The sequence below is a fragment of the Alligator mississippiensis genome, chromosome 4 (genome assembly GCF_030867095.1).
Source record: "Alligator mississippiensis isolate rAllMis1 chromosome 4, rAllMis1, whole genome shotgun sequence".
Lineage (NCBI taxonomy): Eukaryota > Metazoa > Chordata > Crocodylia > Alligatoridae > Alligator > Alligator mississippiensis.
Genome location: NC_081827.1, coordinates 74,163,953 through 74,186,440, shown reverse-complemented (window position 1 = coordinate 74,186,440; position 22,488 = coordinate 74,163,953). Strand labels below are relative to the sequence as shown.

General features: G+C 41.9%; 1 protein-coding gene across 2 annotated transcripts; it reads left to right on the top strand.

Moving 5' to 3' along the window:
• Window positions 1–67: 67 nt before the first annotated feature.
• CCDC107 (coiled-coil domain containing 107) lies at window positions 68–22,009 on the top strand. Of its 2 annotated transcripts, XM_014595862.3 has the most exons (7): window positions 68–232; window positions 10,147–10,352; window positions 10,702–10,743; window positions 14,310–14,376; window positions 18,152–18,242; window positions 20,053–20,162; window positions 21,214–22,009. In XM_014595862.3, the coding sequence occupies exons 1-7, from the start codon at window positions 109–111 to the stop codon at window positions 21,489–21,491; spliced, it is 918 nt and encodes a 305-aa protein (XP_014451348.1). In that variant the 5' UTR covers window positions 68–108; the 3' UTR covers window positions 21,492–22,009. The 2 variants fall into 2 exon arrangements, with proteins under 2 accessions (XP_014451348.1, XP_006259893.2); XM_006259831.4 differs by lacking the exon at window positions 10,702–10,743 and having other exon boundaries at window positions 69–232.
• Window positions 22,010–22,488: the final 479 nt, after the last annotated feature.

The window sequence follows — 22,488 nt, the reverse complement described above, 5'->3', positions numbered from 1 at the left end:
TCCATTTCCCCCTCCCCCCCGCCTCAGCCAATAGAGAGGCCGCAGGGCGGGGCTTGCCCCCGCCGGCACTGCGCAGCCTCGAGCGGCAGCAGACTCAGACACCCTATCATGGCGCTGTCCGTGCAGCAGCAGGCGCTGGTGTCAGTGGCGTTGGTGCTCTGCGCCTTCGTGGCTATGCCCCGGATGCTCGGCGGGCGGGCGGGTCGCGCCGGCCCCTCTCAGCCGCGACCAGGTACGGAGCGGCCGAGCAGGCGGCCTCTTCCGCCCCTGCGCCGAGCCCAGGGAGCGGCGGGACGCGTCGCTGGGGCTTTGGGACGAGTGACTCGCGGCGGGAAGGAGGCTCACGGGCGCTGCATATTATAAAGGGCGGGCATATTATAAAGAGGCGGGCGCTGCCTGGGAGGCGGGTGGAGGAGGGGCAGGAGGGCGGCGCCGCGGTCCTTCCTGGCGGGGTCTGTCGGAGCTGAGCGGGTTGCAGGGGAGTGCGCGTGGGCGGGGAGTGGGGGTGCCAGCCCGCCAGGACTGCCCCGAAGCCTCCAGGGTTTCGATATTTATCTCCAGGAGACTGCTGAGACTCACTCTGGACATAAAGGATAGGGCTTCACTGAAATAAATGTTGAAGGTTGAATCTGGTTTTATACAGCAGTCCAGTGGGTGCATTTGCCTTCCTGGCTCAAAGTGTCTATGTACTGTAAACCATATGTGATACACTGGAGCACGTGGGCACGTTTGCGTTGTCATGGGCACGCTGGCATTCTGTAACCTCCCTAAATACATTCAGACAGTTGGCAACCCTAGCCCGGAGGTGCTGGGCTGGCTCCTGGGCTCAGGCAGGCGCCAGGTAGGAAATGGGCCTTAGGGCAAGGTGACTGTTGGAAGAGCTAAGTCCATTGCCAAACAGCCCCAGGTGAGCAGGTGCCCCTGTCCCAAGTGCCCAGAATCAGAGCCGTGATAATCTGCTGCAGCTGATTATGCTATGTTATGCGCTGCCTTTTTCTGCTTGCACTGAGCACCCCCACCCCACTGGTGTTTGGGGCCCTGATCCTGTGTGACAGCAGTTCAAGGCACCTGGCTCCAGCCTGGGGTCCACATGTGCAGGTGCAGAGTGGGGAGCCTCATGGGCTTCCTAGATCTGCGTTGGCAGACTCACTCCCCAGGAACTCTTCTGCAGGTGCTGAGCAGGGAAGCTGGGTTGAAGGGGGAAGCTCTGGTGCATGCAGCTGCAAACGTGGAGGGGCCAGATCCTGCAGGGAGGGTTCTGGGGTGCGTGTCTGCAGGCACAGAGAGCAGAGCCTGCATAGGAATGCCCTGGGAATACCCCTGCAGGCTCCCTGGTTTGTACCTGGTATTGGGGCACAGTGCTCAGGGCTGCTGTCAGAGAGAATGACCTGGTGGGATGTGGGCAGTGGGGTCTTCCAGGGCTCAGTCCTCAGGCCTGCACTGTTCAACAACTTCATCAGCGACTTGGACGAGGGGGTGAAAAGCACCTTGTTCAAATTCACAGATGATGCTAAGATGTGGGGAGTAGTGGGCACTCTGGAAGGGAGGGACAGGCTGCAATTGGATCTGGACAGGTTACAGGGGTGGGCGGATGAGAACAAGATGGGATTCAGTACTGACAAGTGCAAGGTACTGCACCTAGGGAGGAAGAACCAGCAGCATATCTACAGGCTGGGGAACTCCCTTCTTGTCAGGACAGAGGCAGAAAAGGATCTTGGAGTCATTATAGACTCCAAGATAAACATGGGCTGCCAATGTGGGGACGCAGTCAGGAAGGCTAACCGCACCTTGTCATGTATCCACAAATGTATCACGAGCAGGTCCAAGGAGGTGATCCTTCCCCTCTATGCGACATTGGTCAGGCCCCAGTTGGCGTACTGCGTCCAGTTCTGGGCAGCGCACTTCAGGAGGGATGTGGACAGCATCGAATGGGTCCAGAGGAGGGCCACTCGCATAATTAGGAGGCAGCAGGGCAGGCCCTACGAGGAGAGGCTATGAGACCTGAACCTGTTCAGCCTCCACAAGAGAAGGCTGAGAGGGGATCTGGTGGCCATCTATAAACTGGCCAAGGGAGACCAGCAGGCAGTGGGAGAGTCCCTGTTTCCCCGAGCACTACTGGGAGTAACAAGGAATAATGGCCATAAGTTGACAGAGGGTAGATTCAGGCTAGATATCAGGAGGCACTACTTCACAGTCAGGGCGGCTAGGATCTGGAACCAGCTTCCAAGGGAAGTGGTGCTTGCTCCTGTCCTGGGGGTCTTTAAAAGGAGGCTAGATAGACACCTTGCCAGGGTAGTTTGATGCCAGCATTCTTTCCTGCCATGGCAGCGGGTCGGACTTGAGGATCAGCTCAGGTCCCTTCCAACCCTACCAACTATGAAACTATGAAGAATGAGGCGTGTGAAGCCCTAGGAGTAGCAGGGCTCAACGCTTCAGGATGCTGGGTCCGGGCAACGTATGTAGACGTCAGTGAAGTGGATCAGCTGTGCCAGGACATGTCCCAGCACAGCTGGTCCTGTTCCAAAGATGGCATCTGTGTATAGCCATTGGGTTGTACGTTGTGAATGGGCATGAGGCTGGGTGGATGTATGACAGCCAAGGATTTGGCTGGACGTCTCTAAACACAAGTAGCCTACCACAGGGGCAGCTAATGAGAACAAGTTACTTTTCTGAGGCAGCCTTACAGTCATGGTTTATAAATACTTTCAGTAGAAGGCTGAGTAGTAAAAGATGCTTAGTAAACAAAGTAGTTCTGATTTCCAGTGATTCATTAATGAATCTGGGGGAAGACCATTAGGTTTATATAGATAATTGACCACATGTGAGCAATGATGCAATGTGTAAGTCTTTATGTACAATTTAGCATTTTAGTACTGTTCCTGTTTAGCATACAGATTAATATATTTTATAAAGGGCCTTTTTGGGGCAGCGATTGCCTCATTATGTTTGTATACTTCCTTTGCAGTGAGTCTGAGGTTTCTGTATGTTACTCTAATAAACAGGAAATAACCAAACACTGACTTTATACATTATATCTGAATTTAACTAATTCACTAATTGTTTCATTTTTGGAGCTTAGATTCTGACTTAATCTGTATAGGTCTCATGGAAACTGTGGTTCCTGCTACTTTCATTTTATGGTAATTTTCCAAGTTGAGGTGGAAAAACTAGGGATTAAGATGGTCTCCTCGTGAATGTTTAACCATTATCAGATAGTACTGGCCTATCAGCTTTCCTGCTCGGTGCCTGAAGGGGAATGTTAAACCACTGTCAGATAGGACAAAGGTTATTTTCTTACAAAACAGAGAGAAAGTTTTTGATTATTTACAGTGGGAATACATGAGAGGAATGGGAACGTTAGAACTGTGTGACAAAATAAAAACTTGTGTCTTCAACAAGAAATGATGGAGCAGGAGACCTGTATCTCCTCTTCAAACAAAACTGTCTGTGCAGACAAGGTAGAGAAAGGGTGGCCCTGTGTATGCCTGTGAACAAAAATAAGAGCTCTTGATCAAGCTACCAGCTTTGAATTTCCTTTTAAAAATGCTAGAGTTTCTCGAGTAACTAGTTGTCAGATTTATTGTCCATATGGTTTCTGCTATTTTTATGTGCTCACTCAAGAATAGATATTTTTGGCCAGCAATATTGACTGGGTGGTGAATGACCCCAAGGGTGTGAAAGTTTGAGTGCTCCTAGTTCTTTCACTGATACAAAGTCTCAAAGGAGTCATGGAAACCATATGACAATCAAAAAACAATAGTTAATGCAAGGTTCTTTCCTTTCTAATAACTTATCCGCATGGATCCCACTGTTGGAGACTGACAAGCGTGTGTCTTTTTGGTTGCAGGAGAGTGGTTAAACAGTAATAGAAGGACAGCTCTCCCAAAATGGGAATCTAATCTGGAGGCCTTCTCTGAAGACAAATGTCTAGTAAATGGAGGCATCACACTTTATGTAGTTGCCCAACAGACTTTAGAAATAAAGATATTTGAATGGACATCATTGGATCATTTCGTAGAATGATCTCTAGTGTGATGTGGGGAAAATGGGTCCAAATTTGAGTTCAGCCTCAGAAAATGTTCGTTGTTCAAGTTAAAAACAAGTTTTGTTTTGTTTGCTTCCACCAGTTGTAGAATCACATTGATTTATCAGTTTTTGTTGCTAAAAATTCCAGAATCTTTTAAAATTGGTAAGGGCATTGAAGTACTCGCCATGGGATGAACCTGCTGGTTTTAGATTATTTTTATAAAATCCAGATTCAGAAAAAACTTGTTATAGTCCTTGGCCCAGCTGGAAGATTAAAACAAAACAAAAACACCTTTCTATCAGAGGCCTGTAACAGATTTTCTTTATGCTTTTTTTTGCATAAAGAAACACCTGATTTGTAATGAACCTTGCTGATATTTGCCAAATCTAGGGTAATTTTGGTGAAAGAACTATCTACTTTGTTCATACTTTAAAGATTGTATGCAAGAGGATTGGTTCATTCTGATAATCCCAAACAGTTAGGTTTACTTAATTATCCTGGCAATCACAAAGGCAAAACAAATGGAAAATGAACCCTAGAAAAAAGTGTAGACCCTGTAAAAGAGAGGCGGTTCTTTCTCTCTCATGCCACCAAATCAGCCAAAGCTAAATGTTCCTTCTTTGCTTAGGCAGGCCAGCCAGAAGAATTAAGAGATGAGATTTGAATCATGGGTTTAGCCAGTCCAGTCAGCCTGTAGTCCCTTGAGACTCTGCATACATTAGAAGCTCCAGCTAAACCTTCATTGCCTGGTCCCAAATAACAATCACCATGTGATATAAGGATCCCCGAAACTAAAAATATGTGGTAGGAGGTACCAGAAAGATAGATACTTAAGTGAAGGACACTTGCATACCTGTAAATTATACTGCACTGACCTAGCCAGTGAATTATGCAGAACCGTGGCTGCTTCTTAAAGATGGGACTAAAGAAAGTAATTGTTTTTGGGATCAGTTTCACTAACTTAATGTGATTACTACTTGTATCAGTAACTTAATTTGAGTTTTCTCATTTACTGAGACTTTGTTGCAACTTCTGCTTTATCACTGCTTTGTAACGATCAATTAATACAGTTCTTAATTTGTTGAGTAAATTTTTACTATATTGGCTTACTAATGTTCTTTGTTATAGTCACTTGGTAATATTTTAAAATAAAAATAATACACATAACTATCTTATTTTGTCAGATTGCTTTATTTGAGAAACAGAAGATTTGGAAAGAGATCTGAAAGCTACCTGGCTCTGTGGCAGCATCACACTCTTAACTGTCTGGTTCTTAGATTAATCTGAAACCCAGAGCAAAGTACTCTCTGCAATATATAGGGAGAGATTATTTCCTCAGAATAGGCAGACAAGTTTTTGGGGGGTAAATCTAATATCTTTATTAGACCAACTCAGATAGTTGGGAAAATTTTTCTTTGCAAGTTTTTTGGCACAGACACCATTCGATAGGCTAAAGAAGCATCAGCAGATGGTCTGTGTTCTTCTTGGCCAGTAAGAGTCTAGTAAAAGATACTGGCTTTACCCAAAGAACCTTTCTTCCCATGTCATTAGACCAACTCGGCTACAACCTACACCCTTGCCTCAGAATAGAAATTCAAGCAGGTCACATGCTGAGTGAACCAGGTTAGTTCCAACTATCTTCTGAGGGGCCCAGAGCAATATCAAATTGAAGAACTTAGAGAAGATTTAAGACACCAGTATCCAAAATTGCAGTTAAAATTTGTAAAAATCAAACAAATAAAACAGAAACAGAATACTCCTGCCTAGCAGCTCCCTAACCTCACCAAGAACTTCCCTATTTCACCTGAAAGCTCTATGAGCATTTACAATTCTGCTTCCATGCTTATCCAGAACTGGTGCAGTCTAAACCTCTCAGCACATAGCTCATACCTAAACCCAAAAGTCAGAGCAGCTCCTAATTTCTTCACTCCAAAGGCCCCTGAGAGACTTGATCCTCTTGTTCATAGAGTACACTTGTCTGTATTTAAGGCAATGACAGATGAATGTGAAGTAGAGAGGCAGTCCTGGAAGTGAATACCAGGGCATGCATTTCCAACCGTAGGTATAGCCATAATATCTTTTTAGAGCTATCTGCTCTGTTTTGGGTTCCAGTGGATAAGTGGAAACATAATCAGATTTTTGATACTGCAAACTCCTTAAAAATGAAAGAGCTTGAAGGGGTTGTTACATAACTCCACTGAAGATCTGATGCTAATCTTAGCTCAAATTTCAGTTTACTATTCAAGGTCTGAAAACTTATTTAAAAATTGCATTGAAAATTATTCTAAATACCATTTTAAGATTATTTTCATTAAAAATCTTTTTAGATTAGCACAATATTATGATTTAGGCTCTTCCTGCCTATAGGCCCATCTTTGCTTCCTATCTTTAAAGAAGATAGCAAAACCACTCTTCTGCCTGAGAGAATCCATATTCTTCTTTGTGTATGACTAAGGCTAAGATTCAGTATCTGTTTTTGTTGCAGGCTTGAATTCCACTTAGCAAGCTTGGTGAATTCTGCTGTTTTTGCCATAAATGTAAAACCAGGGAACCTTATAAGTCTTTGGTTTGTAAGGCAGTATTAAAATATAACCTTGTTTCAGTTGTGCTGAGTTCTGGGGCAAATTAGAGTACAACAAGCTTCATATTCCACACAAAGTGACTTAAGTGGGCGAGTCCTGCACAACTCGGGAGGGATGGAGGGACCCAGGAGAGGCACAGCCAGGCCTAGGGTCAGTGAGGACCCTCTCAGGGAACTTCTGGTGGGACTGAAAGTGTTCAAATCAGCAGGTCCAAATGATCTCCACCCCAGGGTGTGAGGGAGTTGGCAGAGGTCGTTGCGGAACCCCTGGCACAGATTTACAAGCACTTGTTGTGCTCTGGCAAGGTGCCAGAGGACTAGAAAAGGGCCAGTGTGGTCCCCACTTTCAAAAAAGGGAGGAAGGAGGACCCAGGAAACTATAGGCCTGTTAGTCTTACATTGGTCCTGGGGAAGCTCTTTGAGAAAATTATCCAGGAGCACATCTGCGAGGGACCAGCAGGGGAGATTATGCTTAGAGGCAACCAACATGGGTTCATTAGAGGCAGGTCCTGTCAGACCAACCTGGTGGCCTTCTATGACCAGGTCACAAAATCCTTGGATGCAGGTGTCGCAGTGGACTTAGTCTTTCTGGACTTTAGGAAGGCTTTTGACACTCTCTCATCCCATTCTCATTAAAAAATTGGGTGACTGTGATGTTGATGCCTACACAGTCAGATGGGTTGCTAATTGGCTGGAGGGCTGCACCCGGAGTGATGGTGGATGGGTCATTTTCGGCTTGGAGAGATGTGGGCAGTGCGGTTTCCCAGGGCTCGGTCCTTGGCCCACACTGTTCAACATCTTCATCAGCAACTTGGACGAGGGGGTGAAAAGCACCTTGTTCAAATTCACAGATGACACTAAGATGTGGGAAGTGGGCACGTTAGAAAGGAGGAACAGACTACAGCAAACCTGAACAGGTTACAAGGGTGGGTGGATGAGAATAGAATGGGTTTCAATACTGACGCAAGGTACTGCACCTGGGGAGAGAACCAGCAACACACCTACAGGCTGGGGAACACCCTTCTCGTCAGGACAGAGGCAGAAAAGGATCTTGGAGTCTCTATCGATTCCAAGATGAACATGGACCACCAATGTGAGGACGTGATCAGTAAGGCTTAACCACACCTTGTCGTGCATCCACAGATGCATCATGAGCAGGTCCAAGGAGGTGATCCTCCCCCTCTATGCAACATTGGTCAGGCCAATTTTGGGCGCCACACTTCAGGAGGGATGTGGACAGCATTGAGAGGGTCCAAAGGAGGACCACTCGCATGATCAGGGGGCAGCAGGGCATGCGATACAAGGAGAGGCTACGGGACCTGAACCTGTTCAGCCTCCACAAGAGAAGGCTGAGAGGGGATCTGGTGGCCATCTATAAACTTATCAAGGGGGGACCAGCAAGGAACAGGAGATACCCTGTTCCCCTGAGCACTACCAGGAGTAACTAGGAATAATGGCCATAAGTTGACAGAGTAGGTTCATGCTAGACATCAGGAAGCACTACTTCACAGTCAGGGCGGCTTGGATCTGGAACCAACTTCCAAGGGAAGTGGTGCTTGCTCCTACCCTGGGGGTCCTCAAAAGGTGGCTAGATAATCACCTAGCTGGGGTCGTTTGACCCCAGCATTCTTTCCCGTCCATGGCAGGGGTCCGGACTTGATGACCTGCTCAGGTCCCTTCTGACCCTACCAACTATGAAACTATTTAAGTCAAATTGCTCTCCTCAAAGGTCTTGTTCAGTTACCACCTGGAGCTTTAAGTTGCTTGAGTGTCAAATTTTGTTTCTAGACACACCCAAAAAGCATCTCAGGCTTGATTATGCTGGGGAGATTGGCATAAAACTACATCCCTTCAGGCTCCATAAACTAGGCCTATACACTACCTATGTTTTGGGAGAGGCTTGATTAACTAGGTGCTCCTAGAACCTGGCTTGGTAAGCACAGTTCAAACAAAGGTGCTTCACGAAGTGGTGTTCTGGCTCCTGCCTCTGCTAAACACTCACTGCTCCAAGATGTAGGAGATGCAGATTAAGCTCTCTCCTTTGATTTAGGGCAGGGGTGTGGCTTTCATTCTGTTTGATGGGCTAAATGACCCATCTTCAGCAGTGCGATGGGTAGCAGTGGCAGTTTTAGTTCCTGTGTGCTGATGCAATGGTTCGGACAGTAACCTGCTCCTGCTGAAAGGCATCCCCAATGGGGATCACTACCTGGAAATTTGGCAGGAGGGTGACTGCACTCAGGCTAACGCTGCTGCCACTCTTCAACCCAAACATTCAGGCCTGGGGTGAGCAGTGGCAGTGTGAAGTGCTAGATTTAGGGGTCAGAGATGTGTTGGGACTTCAGGACCACAAGAAGCCCTTTGGGCAAGATCCATACCACAGACAGTCTTCTGATTTAGGAGTTTCAAATTACACCTCTTGGCTCCCAGGAGTGGTCTGATCGAGGGACGGCCAACCTGTGCCACACACAGGCTACTCATGCCACATGGTAGACCAGGCAGGGGACAGGCAGCAGATGAGGCAGGGAGCAGAAAGTAGGGGTAGGGGATAGTTGTGGCACTTGGGAAAGGTGTGAGGCTAGTTTGTTATACTATAGGGGCTGTAGGTTATGCTGAGGCAGGGGGCTCTTCATTTTTCCTGTAAAAACTTTTACTTTATGGGGAACACCTAAACATTTGAGCTAGAGAAAGATGGTGTGTGCCTAATTCTCTAGCCTAGTTGTCAGCTACCTCCTGAAAGGGAATGGGGGGAGGTGGAGATTAAGTTCTGGTCCCTACGTTCATGTCTGCTTAATGTAAAATACATAATTTTTATAGATAAGGGAGTTGAGTGTTTGCAACATATGTACTGTATATGTACAATGCTAAACTTGATTTTTAAAATCTAAATATTTAACTTGCTGAAATATGGCACTCCTGCATATGTAGAGGGCATTTGAAACATCATTGCACCTATAGTTAAACCCCATTGCATGCAGGCTAGTTTGGCTTGTTTAGTGGAAGTCTCTTGCTTAGTTGGGGAAATGTTATTTGCTTGTTTCTCAAGGTAGAAAACAGTTAACTTGGCTTTCTTTGTTGGGGAAAAATTGGTGAGTTTGATGTCAATACTGAAGAGCAGTTACAGCACATTTAAAAGTTAAATATTAGATTGCTAAATTTCAAGATCAAAGTATATTACTGATTATATCTAACTTTACTACAGTTTGCAATGACTGCTGAATTATTTATTTCGATTAGTAAGAAAAACGCCCACTGTGTAATCTGTACTGCACTCTTTATTGTAGCAGTGGAGGAAAAGAGGATCTTAATATGCTAATTATAATGTACAGATTTAACTAGGTATTCATGAAGAGTGTTACTTGTAATTGTATGTAGTATGAGTTCAGAATAAACAGTTGTATAATGGTAGTTGATACTACACTAACGGTATGATGATCCAGGATCATCCTGGAAGGAAGAAAAATTTTAGCTTACTTCTATTGTGAAATGAATTACAAAACTCAAACCTTTTTGTCTTTCTTTGAAATATTCATTTTTGCAGGTGGTCCTGAGGGTGGTCATCAATCTCACATGAACCCAGGAAGTTCTGAAAGTAAAACACACCAGAGCTTTCAGCAGATGAGGAATGCAATGGGAAAGGAAATGAAGAGTGAGAGAACTAGAGGAAATGGCAGAGATATAGCTTTTACTCTTATGCCCTTGTATGCTATTGGTGTGGGGATGTTTGCAGCATATAAATTTGTAAAGGTAAGTACTTTCATATTAAGTATCTTACTCACAGAAGGAAGGATGGCAAAGGTCCAACAGGTCATCTTTTTGCTTCTGTGTCCATCCATGTTATCCAAAACAGACTTTCTCTTTTGTCCAGTGTTCTGTCAATGTTGAACTGTGAAGTAAAAACTAACGTGTAGTGTGTGTGTGTGTGTGTGTGTGTGTGTGTGTGTGTGTGTGTGTGTGAAACAGAGAGAGCTGACTGTTTCTCTTTAGATGCTTCCTCCCTCCTCAGGGTAAATCTGAGTGGAGAGAAGATTACTTATGCAGTTTATTTTTAACAGTAAGGTTAGAGTGATATTCTGTTGTATTTCTCTCCCATCAGTTACGCAGCAGCAATAATGAGTTCCATCAAGGAAAACACACAGTGAGTGTTGTTAATATTAAGAAAAGAAATTTTCTAGTAAAATGTGGAAGGAACCTGATGTTCATTTTTTTGTGATTTAAAAAAAAAAAAAAAAGTCCTAGTCATGGAAGGAGGACCTCCGGTGTTTTAGGTACGGTCCAAGCACAGCACAAAAAGACAGTCCCCCATCCCAAATAGTTTATGATCTCAATATGAAACAAATGGAGCACAGGGTTACAAATTAGACCTTGAAAAACAGCCGTCACAGCATAAACTGTCAAACCACTGAGGTTTGTTTTAGGCATTGTGACAGAGGAGAAGTACAAGGAGGACAGAGAGGCAACCTTTTGACTATCTACAGGAAGCAATTTACACGTATGAGAAGTAACAGGGGAAAGAACATAATGTGCCTGTTGGTAAATTTTGATGCACAGGTGACACGGACTGGGATTGAAGCATATGTACTAGTCCAGAATGATAAAGATGTGCGTAAAGGCAACAGGGTAACATTGTACATGAATGGCATGATAGACTTCTTTTTATTCATGTTGTCATACTACTTTACAATCTGTTTGGGTCAGGATTATTACTTTAGCAAATGCTTGTAGAAGAGGTTCTACTGGGTTGTGGTAGTCTAGAAACAGCAACAGATTTCCAAAGTTAGAACTGGATATTTGGTTTAAAATCCTCATAATGTCATTAAACAGAAATGTTACTGGAAATTGTGATGTTATGGGAAGTTTTAAGTTCCTAGTTTTAGATTGGAGAATGGCGCTAATAATAGCAATAGTTTATAGATGTCTTCAGCTACTGAGCCAACAAGAGCTCAGATTATAGAGGAGCTTATAGAGGAGCTGGTCATAGGAAATAACTTGGATTGAGTGCTTTTAAGAAGAATTGGTTTAAATGAAATGGGAAGATGAACAAAAATTGGTGGGCGACAAAAGTTCTTAACTTCAAAAGAGCAGATTTTGAAAGTGAAGATAACTAGTTGGTGAAATCAGCTGCAAAACCTAACTATAATGATCCTAGTATAAGTAGTTATTCATCTGGTCAGGTCTGGAACTCTACTACAATTTTCCCCCTTGCTTGATATACAAATTATAGTTGGGTTTTGTAGCTTTGATTCAAAACTACATTCCAAAATACAGCTGATATATACATATATATAAAGCGTTAGTAGAAAGCCCATGAGGACTGCAGGGAAAAAAAATGATCAGCAAGGAAGGCAATGTCTTAGGAGGTCAGGGAGTTTAGGGGTGAAATGATAATTGCCAGCATAGATTAAACCTTTCAATGGATATTAAAATGAATATCAAAAGGCTTTTATAAAATGAGAACAGGAGGGAAGTGCAGTTACTGTGCAGTTAGGACAGAGTAGAGATTAAAGGGTAATGTATGTATGGCCTCAAAATTAAATGGGTAATTTATTTTAATTTCTAATATGATGATATTGGCTGTTAGGGGAAATGATAGTATGGTTCCTGGGGACAAGGGTATAGAAATGGAAATTATAAATATTGAGGTGTAAGTAAAATTTTGAGTCGTGTGGAATTGGATAATCTCCATCCCAGAATTCTGAAAGAACTGGCACATGAAATCTCAGTTCCTATAGCCAGTATTTTTAATGCATACTTTTGAAAATAAATGTGAATGCATTCTTACTTTAATATGTTTAAGGTGTCAAGTAGGTGGTGGTATCATATGTTTGGAGAATAGCAGATGTAGTGCCTCTTTCCTCAGCCCTTCTAAAAAAAACAACAAAAAAAACGTAATCTAGGTAACTATGGGCTGGTCACCCTTGTTCAGGAAAGAAATATTCAAACTGGAACAAGTGCAGAAACGTTTATCCAATAAGGGGAAATTACACCCTATATTTTAAGAGGAGAATAATGACCTTGGCTTGTTTAGCAGGAAGAAGACAAGATTATTTTTTTTAAATATGATGTAGAAGTACATGCAGGGGTGGGGAAGAACTGCCTTAGCTATTGGACAAACTTAGCACAGGAACATATGGATATAAAAATGAATAATTTAGCTTTCATATTAGGAGAAAGCTTCCAGCCATCAGAGCAGTAAGCAACTGGAACAACCTTGTGATAAGAATAGTGGATACAAAAAAACATTTAAGAGGCAGCTTTATTAACTGAACAAAGGGATTGCACGACACGCATTGTTAATATTCTGCAATTGGAGAGGACTAGACTCTGACCCAAGAGGCACCTTCCAATCTTAAATTTTTATGCATTTGTCAGGGCCTAGAGGAAGAGGTTGCATTAGTAAATAGCCAGATTGAGGGCTTGTATTATAAGAGATTCATCTGTGTGGTTGGAGAGAGAAGGTTGAAACTAGGGGCATGCTTACAAAAGGCAAATGACCTCTTCTTGTCTTGGAAATGATTGGCCTTCTGTTACTTTTGAGAGAGTATTTTAGATTCTGAAAAGCTGTATCAAGCAAGTTTTCCTTATTTCATACAAAATTAAATTTCTTAATCTCCAGTGTTTGTATGGTCTGTCAGTGGATAGGCTTTTGTTCTTCAGCTTCCAAGCTTTTAAAAATCTATTTGGAATTTATTTTCTCTTCCTTTACCTTTTACCAAAATGTACGGCTGTATTAATTTACTGTAGCTGTAGTGGGGGTTAACATACATTACTGTTTTCAGAAGCTGGATCTTAATTATTCTGCCACTAGGCCAGCAGTCAGCAATATCTTTTAGCAGTGGGCTGGAATGAACCATCTTGGGTACAAGATGGACAACACTGGGACTTAGCTGATGCCATTTTCACTGTTTGACCATATCACAGCCAAGAGAGAGCTACCTGAGCTTCACAGGCTGGATTGGGCCTGCAGGCCATAGGTTGCCAGCCCCTGTTCTAGGTGGTTACAGCTAAAGGTTTTTGTGAATAAGTGTAAATTAAGCAAGGATATAGGTTGTGAATTAAGGAAGAAATTATATATAATGGATCTCTTAAATCATATCTAGGTTGATTAATTTGACAATTCCTTAGATATTGTCATGATTGCATTATATTTTATGATAAAAGTCTTATGCATTATTTGTTAAGTGTGACTAGATTCTCCAGTACACTCCCTTTAGTGTACAATGTGACACCTACTTTGAAAGGTTACAAGTCAGTGTGATTTCTGTGCATCTGAACAATGTATTTAAGATGAGCCATATATGAAAATAGCTAAAATGTTGAGCCTGAATTCCAGATATCCATTTATATTATGCTTGGCTTGGTTTGGGCTAAGGTCAAGTGCAATAATAATTTGTCTGATTCTGAAATGGGGATTCTTACTAAGATTACGAAAAAATGAGGGGGGGAGAGAGATTTGGACAGTCATCATAGACATCATTCCTAGATACTAAAATGTCATTTTTTTGGCGCACAGCTTTCTATGGTTTTAGTGAGATTGCTACACTTGACTTAGTTTGCAGTATTGTGGGGGGTGGGGTATGGTCCTGTGTGAGTGAAAAGTAGATAGTGGCTACAATTATTAACATAGTTTTAACAAGGCTTTTAAATGCATTTTCTGAAATAGTGTTATTCTGTTGGCACTTAATATTATTCCATTTTTTATAGATGAAATCTCAAGAAGAAAGTTCATCTCAGAAAGATGAGACTATAGAAGATAAGGCAAAAGAAACAGGCAAGGCATTTATTAGAATACGTATATTAAGATGCATAGTTTTCCTTCTGAAATAAAATGGGCTTTCACTAATATTTTTGCGGCGCAAGAACCCATTCTTAAATTTACTAAAATGCTATAAAAATATTAACAAGTGTAAGATCAAGTGCAGGAAACTTGTGCTTTGCCCCATGTATACAAGCTTCTTATTTCCTGTTGGACAGTAGGGACAGTGCCACAAGTTATGCACGATGTCAATATAGTCACTCTGTACAAGAATAAAGGAGATTGCAGCAACTGTAACAACTATTGTGGTATTTCACTACTAAGCATTGTTGGAAAGATCATCACTCAAGTGGTGCTCCGAAGACTCAGTCCTTACTGACTGTGTTTACCTTGAGTCACCGTACGGCTTCAGGGCTAGTAGGCCCACTATAGATGTGCTCTTCTCATTCTAACAAATCCAAAAACATGTAGGGAAGAAAGAGACCCCTCTATACTGCCTTCATTGACCTGACCAAGGCATTTCCCCTTGTCAACAGATAAGGCCTCTTCGAATCATAGAAAATTAGAGTTGGAAGGGACCTCAGGAAGTCATCTAGTCCTACCCCTTGTTCAAAGCAGAACCATCCCCAATTAGATCATTGCAGCCAGGGCTTTGTCGAGCCTGGCTTTAAAACCCTCCAAAGATGGAGATTCCACCACCTGTCTAAGTAACTTGTTTCAGTGCCTCACAACCCACATAGTGAAAGTGTTTTTTCCTAATACCCAACTTAAACTTCCCCAACATGATATTCCCCAATCACAGTCTCAACGTTCTTGGTTTCTTGAATGCTTTCTGATGAAATAAGTGTGTTTAAAGGTGTATTAAAACCCTCTTTTGGGAGTTAGACTGCCTGGAAACAGAAGGGAATGAACAAGATAAATCTTTTAAGTAGAGGAAACTTTTGGCCAGAGATTCTTAGCCAGGGTTTTGTGACACCATGGGTGCCTTGAGATGTGAGGAGATAAGTTGCGAGGAGGTAAGCAAATAAGCTAAGCAGATAAGTGCAGGTTTGGGCTTGTTTCTGCTTGGCTGACTCCGCACCCCCAATACGTGTCCCCTCTGCAAGGAGGTAAGTACTGTAAGGCAGGGGTAGGCAATCCTGGCACAGGTGCCGGAGTGTGGGACTTGAAGGATTTTTGTTTGGCACATGTGGCTTAGGGTGGACAGCAGGAAAGGGGCCAGGGCTACATTGCCACAACAAGGATCCATACCCCTTGTGGCTCCCCGACCTTCTGCCCTTGACACACCAACATCTTACAAGTCAAGATTGCAGGTGTTTTTGGCACTCTGCCCAAAAACATTGCTGACCCCTGCTGTAACTTACAAATTAGTTTTTGAAATGTGGTGCTATTCAGTTACCAAAAAGTATCAAGGGATGTCTTGAGAACCACTACAGTAGGCTAATCACACTACCTGAAGAGCACAATAACAACTTGGTATAATAACCAGGGACATAGAAAAGACCAGTAGATTCATCTTCTTCTGTTTCAAACAAATGCAAAGTTGTTCCCAACATCCTGTTTACTAAACATCTTCTTTTCCTTCATGTCAGTAGCCTGTAGCAATGTGCCCTTTCCATCATGTTTACTCAAACCATGTGTGTACTACATTAGTCAAAACTTCTAGGGTGCGGACAGACATAATGTTTAGATTGGTTTAATCAGATCACTTGATGAGCTTTAGATAAAGTGTCCCCGCCACCATTCTGAAGTCCAGAAATGTGGACACATGACATACTTCAGGTGCTTTAATTAAAGGGGTTCTCAGAGCTGCTCTAATTAAAATACTCCCACCCACTCCCAGATCATGTGCATTAATGCCCCAGATGCACAAGTTGGCTTAGAATGGTTTAAACCTCTTGGCTCATTTTAAAAATATAATCAAATATTATACTGCACTAGTTCACTGTGAATCAGTTCAGTGTTATGTGCAGACACCAAGGTTTCCATGGCTAGTGTCATTTTGGTCCTCCACGCATCCCACTGCACTGCTTCTCAACCTCATCACCTGTTATCTGATTATAGGTAATGTTGTGGGTAGGATACTGATAAAAAGAGGCAAAAATAGGTCTACAGCCCAACCTTTTATTTTCTGGCACTTTAAAACATAAAAACAAACATTTATTCCAAAGTCTGTTTAGCTGCCCATGACAGTACACCACAGATTTTCACTTATACTGGTTGGGTAGATTTGAGAGGTGGGAGGAGGGTGTCAAGCAGACTGGCAGCAGGTCTTTGAATTGGCTGAATTCCCCAAATTTCCCTCTAGCCTATACCCAGTATTTATGGCTGGCTGTTTCTAATATGCTAATGAGTGATCTGTGATTAGTTTCATTTATATTTGTTTCACTGAAACGTTTAGAACTGAACAGAACCAGATCTCTTGTGGACTTGAAAGGTATGAGTTAGTTGGGATTTATTTATATCCCTGGGACAGTAAAAGAGAGCATTTCTTATCTCCTTTCCTCCCCCATTGTGGAATGCTGTGCAGCACTGGCCTGTTTGTTCCTTACCTTGGTTTATGCTCTTCTTTATACAAATTATTTAAGCATCTTAACAAGAATATATCTATTGTAGCCAAATAACATCTAATATATTTGGTTTCATTAATCACTACTACTAATATTTTAACATAAAGCTATAGTATAGAGTATTTGAATTATTTAATGTATGGTCTTCCCTTATAATATCTCTTTGCAGACCTTGTGCTTTGTTTAATTGCATCTCATTACTGGTTTAGCTAAACATGTGGATGGATTAATTTACTTTTCTGACCAACCTAGTTGTCACATCTGCAATGGTTCATAATATGGTCACTCAAAAACAGGCTTTGGGGCCTTCTCTTTAGCAATATTTCTGCAGCTTGGCCTAGGCCCCCTTAAAAATTACCAAGGCTGGCAACAAACCCCAACACCCACACTGCAAATGTTTCCTCTGGAATACAACCAGAACTTTACTGCTGCAACTTTTGTTGTCTGCACCTGACCAGTGTCCCTGGCTGGGGGCCTAGGAGACAGCAGTCTGCTGCTTTTAAACACCTGGTCAATTTTCTTCTGTTAATGGCAGTTAACCAAGGTGTCCTGCATCCTGGCCAGTTGCAGAGGAATGCATTGCTTAGACCCCTACTTCTGTGTGCCTAGGGGTTAGGGGCTCTTGAGGGCTGCCCAAGGACTTAATTGCCAATTAATGGAAAGAAATTCACTGTCTCTTCAAAAGTTAGCAGAGAGCTCCCCCATGAATCCCAGCACTCCCAGTCACAGTACCATCACACATTTCACTAAAATTCAGCATTTGGTCTTTACTGAACTCGATATTAGTGAAAAGGGGAAACTGAGAACTGCAGTTGGACTGAGTAGTCACTACCAACTCCTTGTGGCTGTTTGATGGCACTGCAGTGCCTAAAAGGTGATCATTCTACTTGGACCCCTTAGCAGTGTATGTGTGGACACTTCTTGACCCTGGAAGATTGTGAACCAATTTCCAGTTGTGACATTCTTGCAACAGTTCAAGTGTTATGTCTATCTGTACCCCTAGTTAATAAGCAGAAGTTCTTTTTCTGAACCTGCAGTCCCATTTCTGTTTCTGGTAATGTGATACCAAGAGTTGAACACTTTATCCTAGATGCAGTCATTCCAGAGTTTTTTATATAGAAGATATTTGAACTTTCTCTATTAAAATGTAATTTCCTTTTATTCCTTTGCTGACATCCTTCAGTGCACACTCATTTCTAATATGCCCGCCTCTCTTCTAGAGCATCAGCTTTTGGAATTGGAGCAGCATCTAGCACAGACAGAAAAAATGTTAAATTCTTTACTGACTCAGTTGGACCCACTGTCAAACTGGTAAGTAATTCTAGGATAAGAGAAACCTCTTAAAATTATACTAATCCCCTTCTAAATTTCTGGGAAATTAGAAGTGTGTCAACGGATTATTATGTATGTCAAGAGAAGGGTATGTAGGAATCTTTTTGTAACTAAGCACTTGCATAGCACTGGGCAGACAATAGCCAGTTCTACAGATGCTTGCATTTTTACAGATGACACCTTTGTTCATATGACAAATGGAAGTAAAATGATTATGGGATGATATTTTAAATAGGATGAGTTATGAGAGCGCCATCTTGCAAAACCCCTATAGTAAGATGTAAGACATCAGCTCTGAAGAAACTTAAAAGCCCAAAATGAAATTACTGATTTCTCAAATAACTTTAGTGTAGAATGTCTTCTAAATTATGGGAACACCCAACTGGAGGAAAAATGAATAGAGTCTGAGAGAGAGGGTGGTATTTTACCAGGAAAAGTAAAACCAGAATCTACTGAGGTTTAACATATGTAATTTTGGTTACAAACGGTGATTGAATATGGCTGGGCTTGGCAGCAGGCCAAAATTATCCAGCTTGTTCCAAGCTGGGCTGGCCCTTCTGACCTTGTCCCCACTGCCTGGCGGTGGCTGCTTCTTCCCACAGCCCAGCTATCACACAGGTGAGCCCCTCCCCCACTGGAGTATGACAGAAGCTTCAGCTTTGCAAGCCAGGTAGAGTGGTTCCACAGACCATAGGTTGCTGACCTCCAGAATATGGTGCTTCTCCAAATAAACAAAAAGTAGTTATAAATGCTCTTTTATGAAATAAGCTGACCTGATTTAGGTGTCCATGAATACATGTAACATTTCTACCCAACCTTGCAGTGATTCTCAACCTTTTTAGACTTGGGGCACCCCTTGGGAAATGCTGGCTCTTAATTTTCACTTGCTTTTTGACTACAGAAACTTAATATAGCAGGGGTTGACAACATTTTTAGGCAGAGTGCCAAAAACACCTGCAGCCTTGACCTGTAATGTGTTGGTGTGCCAGGGCAGATGGTGGGGGAGCTGCAAGGGATCCGGTCCTTGTGGCAACACATCCCTGGCCCCTTTCCTGCCACCCGTCCCAAGGCATACATGTCAAGCAAAATGCTTTTGCGTGTCATGCTTTGGCACCCATGCCAGGGGTTGCCTACTGCTGTAGTAGATCAATTCTTTTGTAGCTAAGAACTCAGACTACAGGAGGTCAGAATGTTTTAAACACCGTGGATTCCTTTTTGAAATCTCTGGGTTTATCTTGTGAATAGTATTTGCACACTTAACAATGCTAACATTGCGTGGCACCCTGTGCGCCCTTGAAAGAATTTCAGCCTCTGCCGCCACGCCCCCACCCTCCCACCCCACCGAACCCTTGTTGAGAACACTGGTATAGAGGAATACAGATGTGTATAGTTGACATCTTTCATGAGATATGTATTTTTAAGATTAAAACATACATTCTTAATGTAGTCTTTCAGCGTAATAATACTCAATGTAATACTGAATTTCAAATATGTTGAATACGTTGAAATAATTACAAATTTAATTGACAAACTTACAGATCTCTGACAGGCAGCCTTTTCATTGGGCAGAGAAGATAGTGACATGAATGCTCTTTATCCTAGCTCTAATGTTCTCCTAAATTCTTTCAACATTGGTAGAATAAAACAGGTGTTTTGCTCTTAGTGATGCGCCTAAAAAAACTGTCATGTTTTTTATAAATATGTAGTACAGTTTTGTTAAACACTTGCTTCCAGTAGTAGCTCAGATATATATTTCAACTGCTTGTCTGTTTTTTTTTTTCTCTTTCAGCGTAAATGCTTTGGCTTGTGAACAGAAAGATGAAATAGTGACACAACTTCGGTCTATTAGACAGTTGATGAAAGAAAGTGGACTGGATAAATCAGAAATAAAGCTAAAAGGTACTCTTTGTTTCTGATCGATGTCATAGATCCTTATTGTAGTAAAATCAGTTTAAGCCTTTTAGAATGTGTAAATGATCTATTATTAAAATAGCTATTATTCAATTCAGTGTTATTCAGTCCTAGGTCCAGTAAGGTCCCTTACTTTCAGTTTGGTTTGAGTATTTTTTAAAATTTTATTTGTTTGCGAGTAGTTGGAGTAGCAGTTTTTCTTGCTTGAGATGTGCCATATTAGAAGTTTGATACATTGCATAATTTAACCTTAAAGAGCAGTAGGACATTTTCCATTGGAATTGAGTGAGAAATCCTCTGCTGCTTTCTTAGTAAGGTTTTCTTGAATGTGTTGTCCTATAGGTTGTTAGTGCCATAGTCAAAAGTCACTGATGGAAGAAGAAAATAAATACTGCATTTGCTTGATTCTAAGATGAGTGGGAAAAGCCTCTCATCTTGGAATCAAGTATGAGGGTGCAGGGGCAGGAAGCTTTTTCAGCTCTGGCTCTGACACTGGAGCCAAAGCTGCTGCCTGCACTCCTTCCTCCCCCCACCACTGCTTACTCTTGCTCTGGTAAAGGCAGGCTTTGTCTCTGCTCCAGCCTGGACATGGTACACGTGCTTGCTTTGGACCCAGCCTGGCCCAGTAGCAGTGGTGACAGCTCTGGCTGGGCCCTGGACAGGCACAAAGAGGGTCCAGTGGTGCAAGGGATAGGCAGCAGGACTCGGGCTACTTGACTGCCCCCCACTGCCTGCCCTTCCACTGCCTCCCCCACTGCCTTCTCTCTACCTACATCTCTGCCACTGCTTTTCCTGAGTTCAGCAGTGGGGGTGGGATGAATTTAAAACAAACCTCCAACAATTAGATCCTAGACATGGAACACTAATATTTATAACCTTTCCATGTCTAGAATCTAATTATTGGAGGGTCATCTTAAATTCAGGGTTGTCTTGGATTTGGGTAAATAAGGTTTGTTTTGATTTATTTTTTTTTAATGATTTTTGTCAAACTTGGAACCATATCACTATTCTTAATTCTTTGCTTTTTTTGAAAACTAAGGTGACAATCACACATGTAATGAGAAACTTGAAGATCTTATTAATTCATTTGGTGAACACCTTCAAGAGGAAGAAGTAGATGACAATGAAGATTATAATAATGAAGATCTACTTGAAGATACTGATGATAATTACAGAATGGAAGAGCCTGAACTATGTGGTAACAAATTAACAGTTAGTCAGCTCATCAAATCAGATGTGGTAGAAGTTCGAGATATAAATAAAGATGTGTTAGAACCAGAAGAGACCATATTGAGGAGACGCAATAGATATGAATGACAAATACATTTATAAAACATTTGAAAGTTTTATGAATTGTTGCAAAACCTTGTATGCACTTTTAAAACGTTCTGAAACAAAATCTTATGTCACTGTAATATATTCTTTTAAAATTGGGGTGAAATCTTGGCTCCATCAAAGGCTATGGAAGTATTGCCACTGATTTTAGTGGTAATAGAATTTCACCCAGGATGTTTACATATTTTTCTTATTTATTTTTCCTATAGAAAATATTTCTGTATTATCTGTATATAATGCACTGAAATTACATGTGGTGTTTTTTAGGAAAGCCTCAGGATGTCTTATAATGAAAACTAAGAGTAATGGATAATTCATAATGGTTATTTTTACTTGTAGTAATCTTAGCTTAGTGCATCAATGTCCATTTCTAGTGTTTATTAAAGCACACAGAAATTGAGGAGTTCACATAATCTCTGCATAGAGTTTAGGTGCTGAAGGGAGTTTACAAGAGTTTATAGTTAAAATTAGCTTTATTTCAATAAACCCTATGGACATGATTTTTCGGGCTGTGTTTTTTTTAAATCTATCTTTCTCTCATTAAAAAATGGCAAATTATATAAGGAAGAATGATTTATCTTCAAATCTCAGTTTACAGCTACACCCATTTGCCAAAACAAGTCCAATAGAGTTTAAGTTCTTTTTTTTTATCAAGAGGCAAATCATACACTATACACATGTAAATTGCTACAAAGTAAAGATGGAGAAGCTCTTTCTACTACTACTGAAGTGTAGTCATCCTGATGGTAGAATGGAGTGGCTGTATAACAGTTTATTAGGTTACCCAGTAGAAGGAAAATTTAAGGAACTAGATGTGCACCAATAAGCTAAGTATCTGAAGTCTGACAGGAATGGGTATCTGAGGCAGAGATACCAGTTGGCTTAATGTAAAGTAAAAACTGAGGCAAATAACCTTTTGCTAAACAGATGGCTGAGCACTTAATCTGTACAATTAAAGATTCTGTTTTTCATTTCTGTC

What these genes read in the sequence shown, in the direction of transcription:
- CCDC107 (XM_014595862.3), top strand. Translation starts at nt 109, where the DNA reads ATGGCGCTGTCCGTGCAGCAGCAGGCGCTGGTGTCAGTGGCGTTGGTG. An exon ending in CCCCTCTCAGCCGCGACCAG is followed by an intron (nt 233 to 10,146) that starts GTACGGAGCGGC and finishes TCATTTTTGCAG; the next exon opens with GTGGTCCTGAGGGTGGTCAT. An exon ending in ATCAGAAATAAAGCTAAAAG is followed by an intron (nt 20,163 to 21,213) that starts GTACTCTTTGTT and finishes TTGAAAACTAAG; the next exon opens with GTGACAATCACACATGTAAT.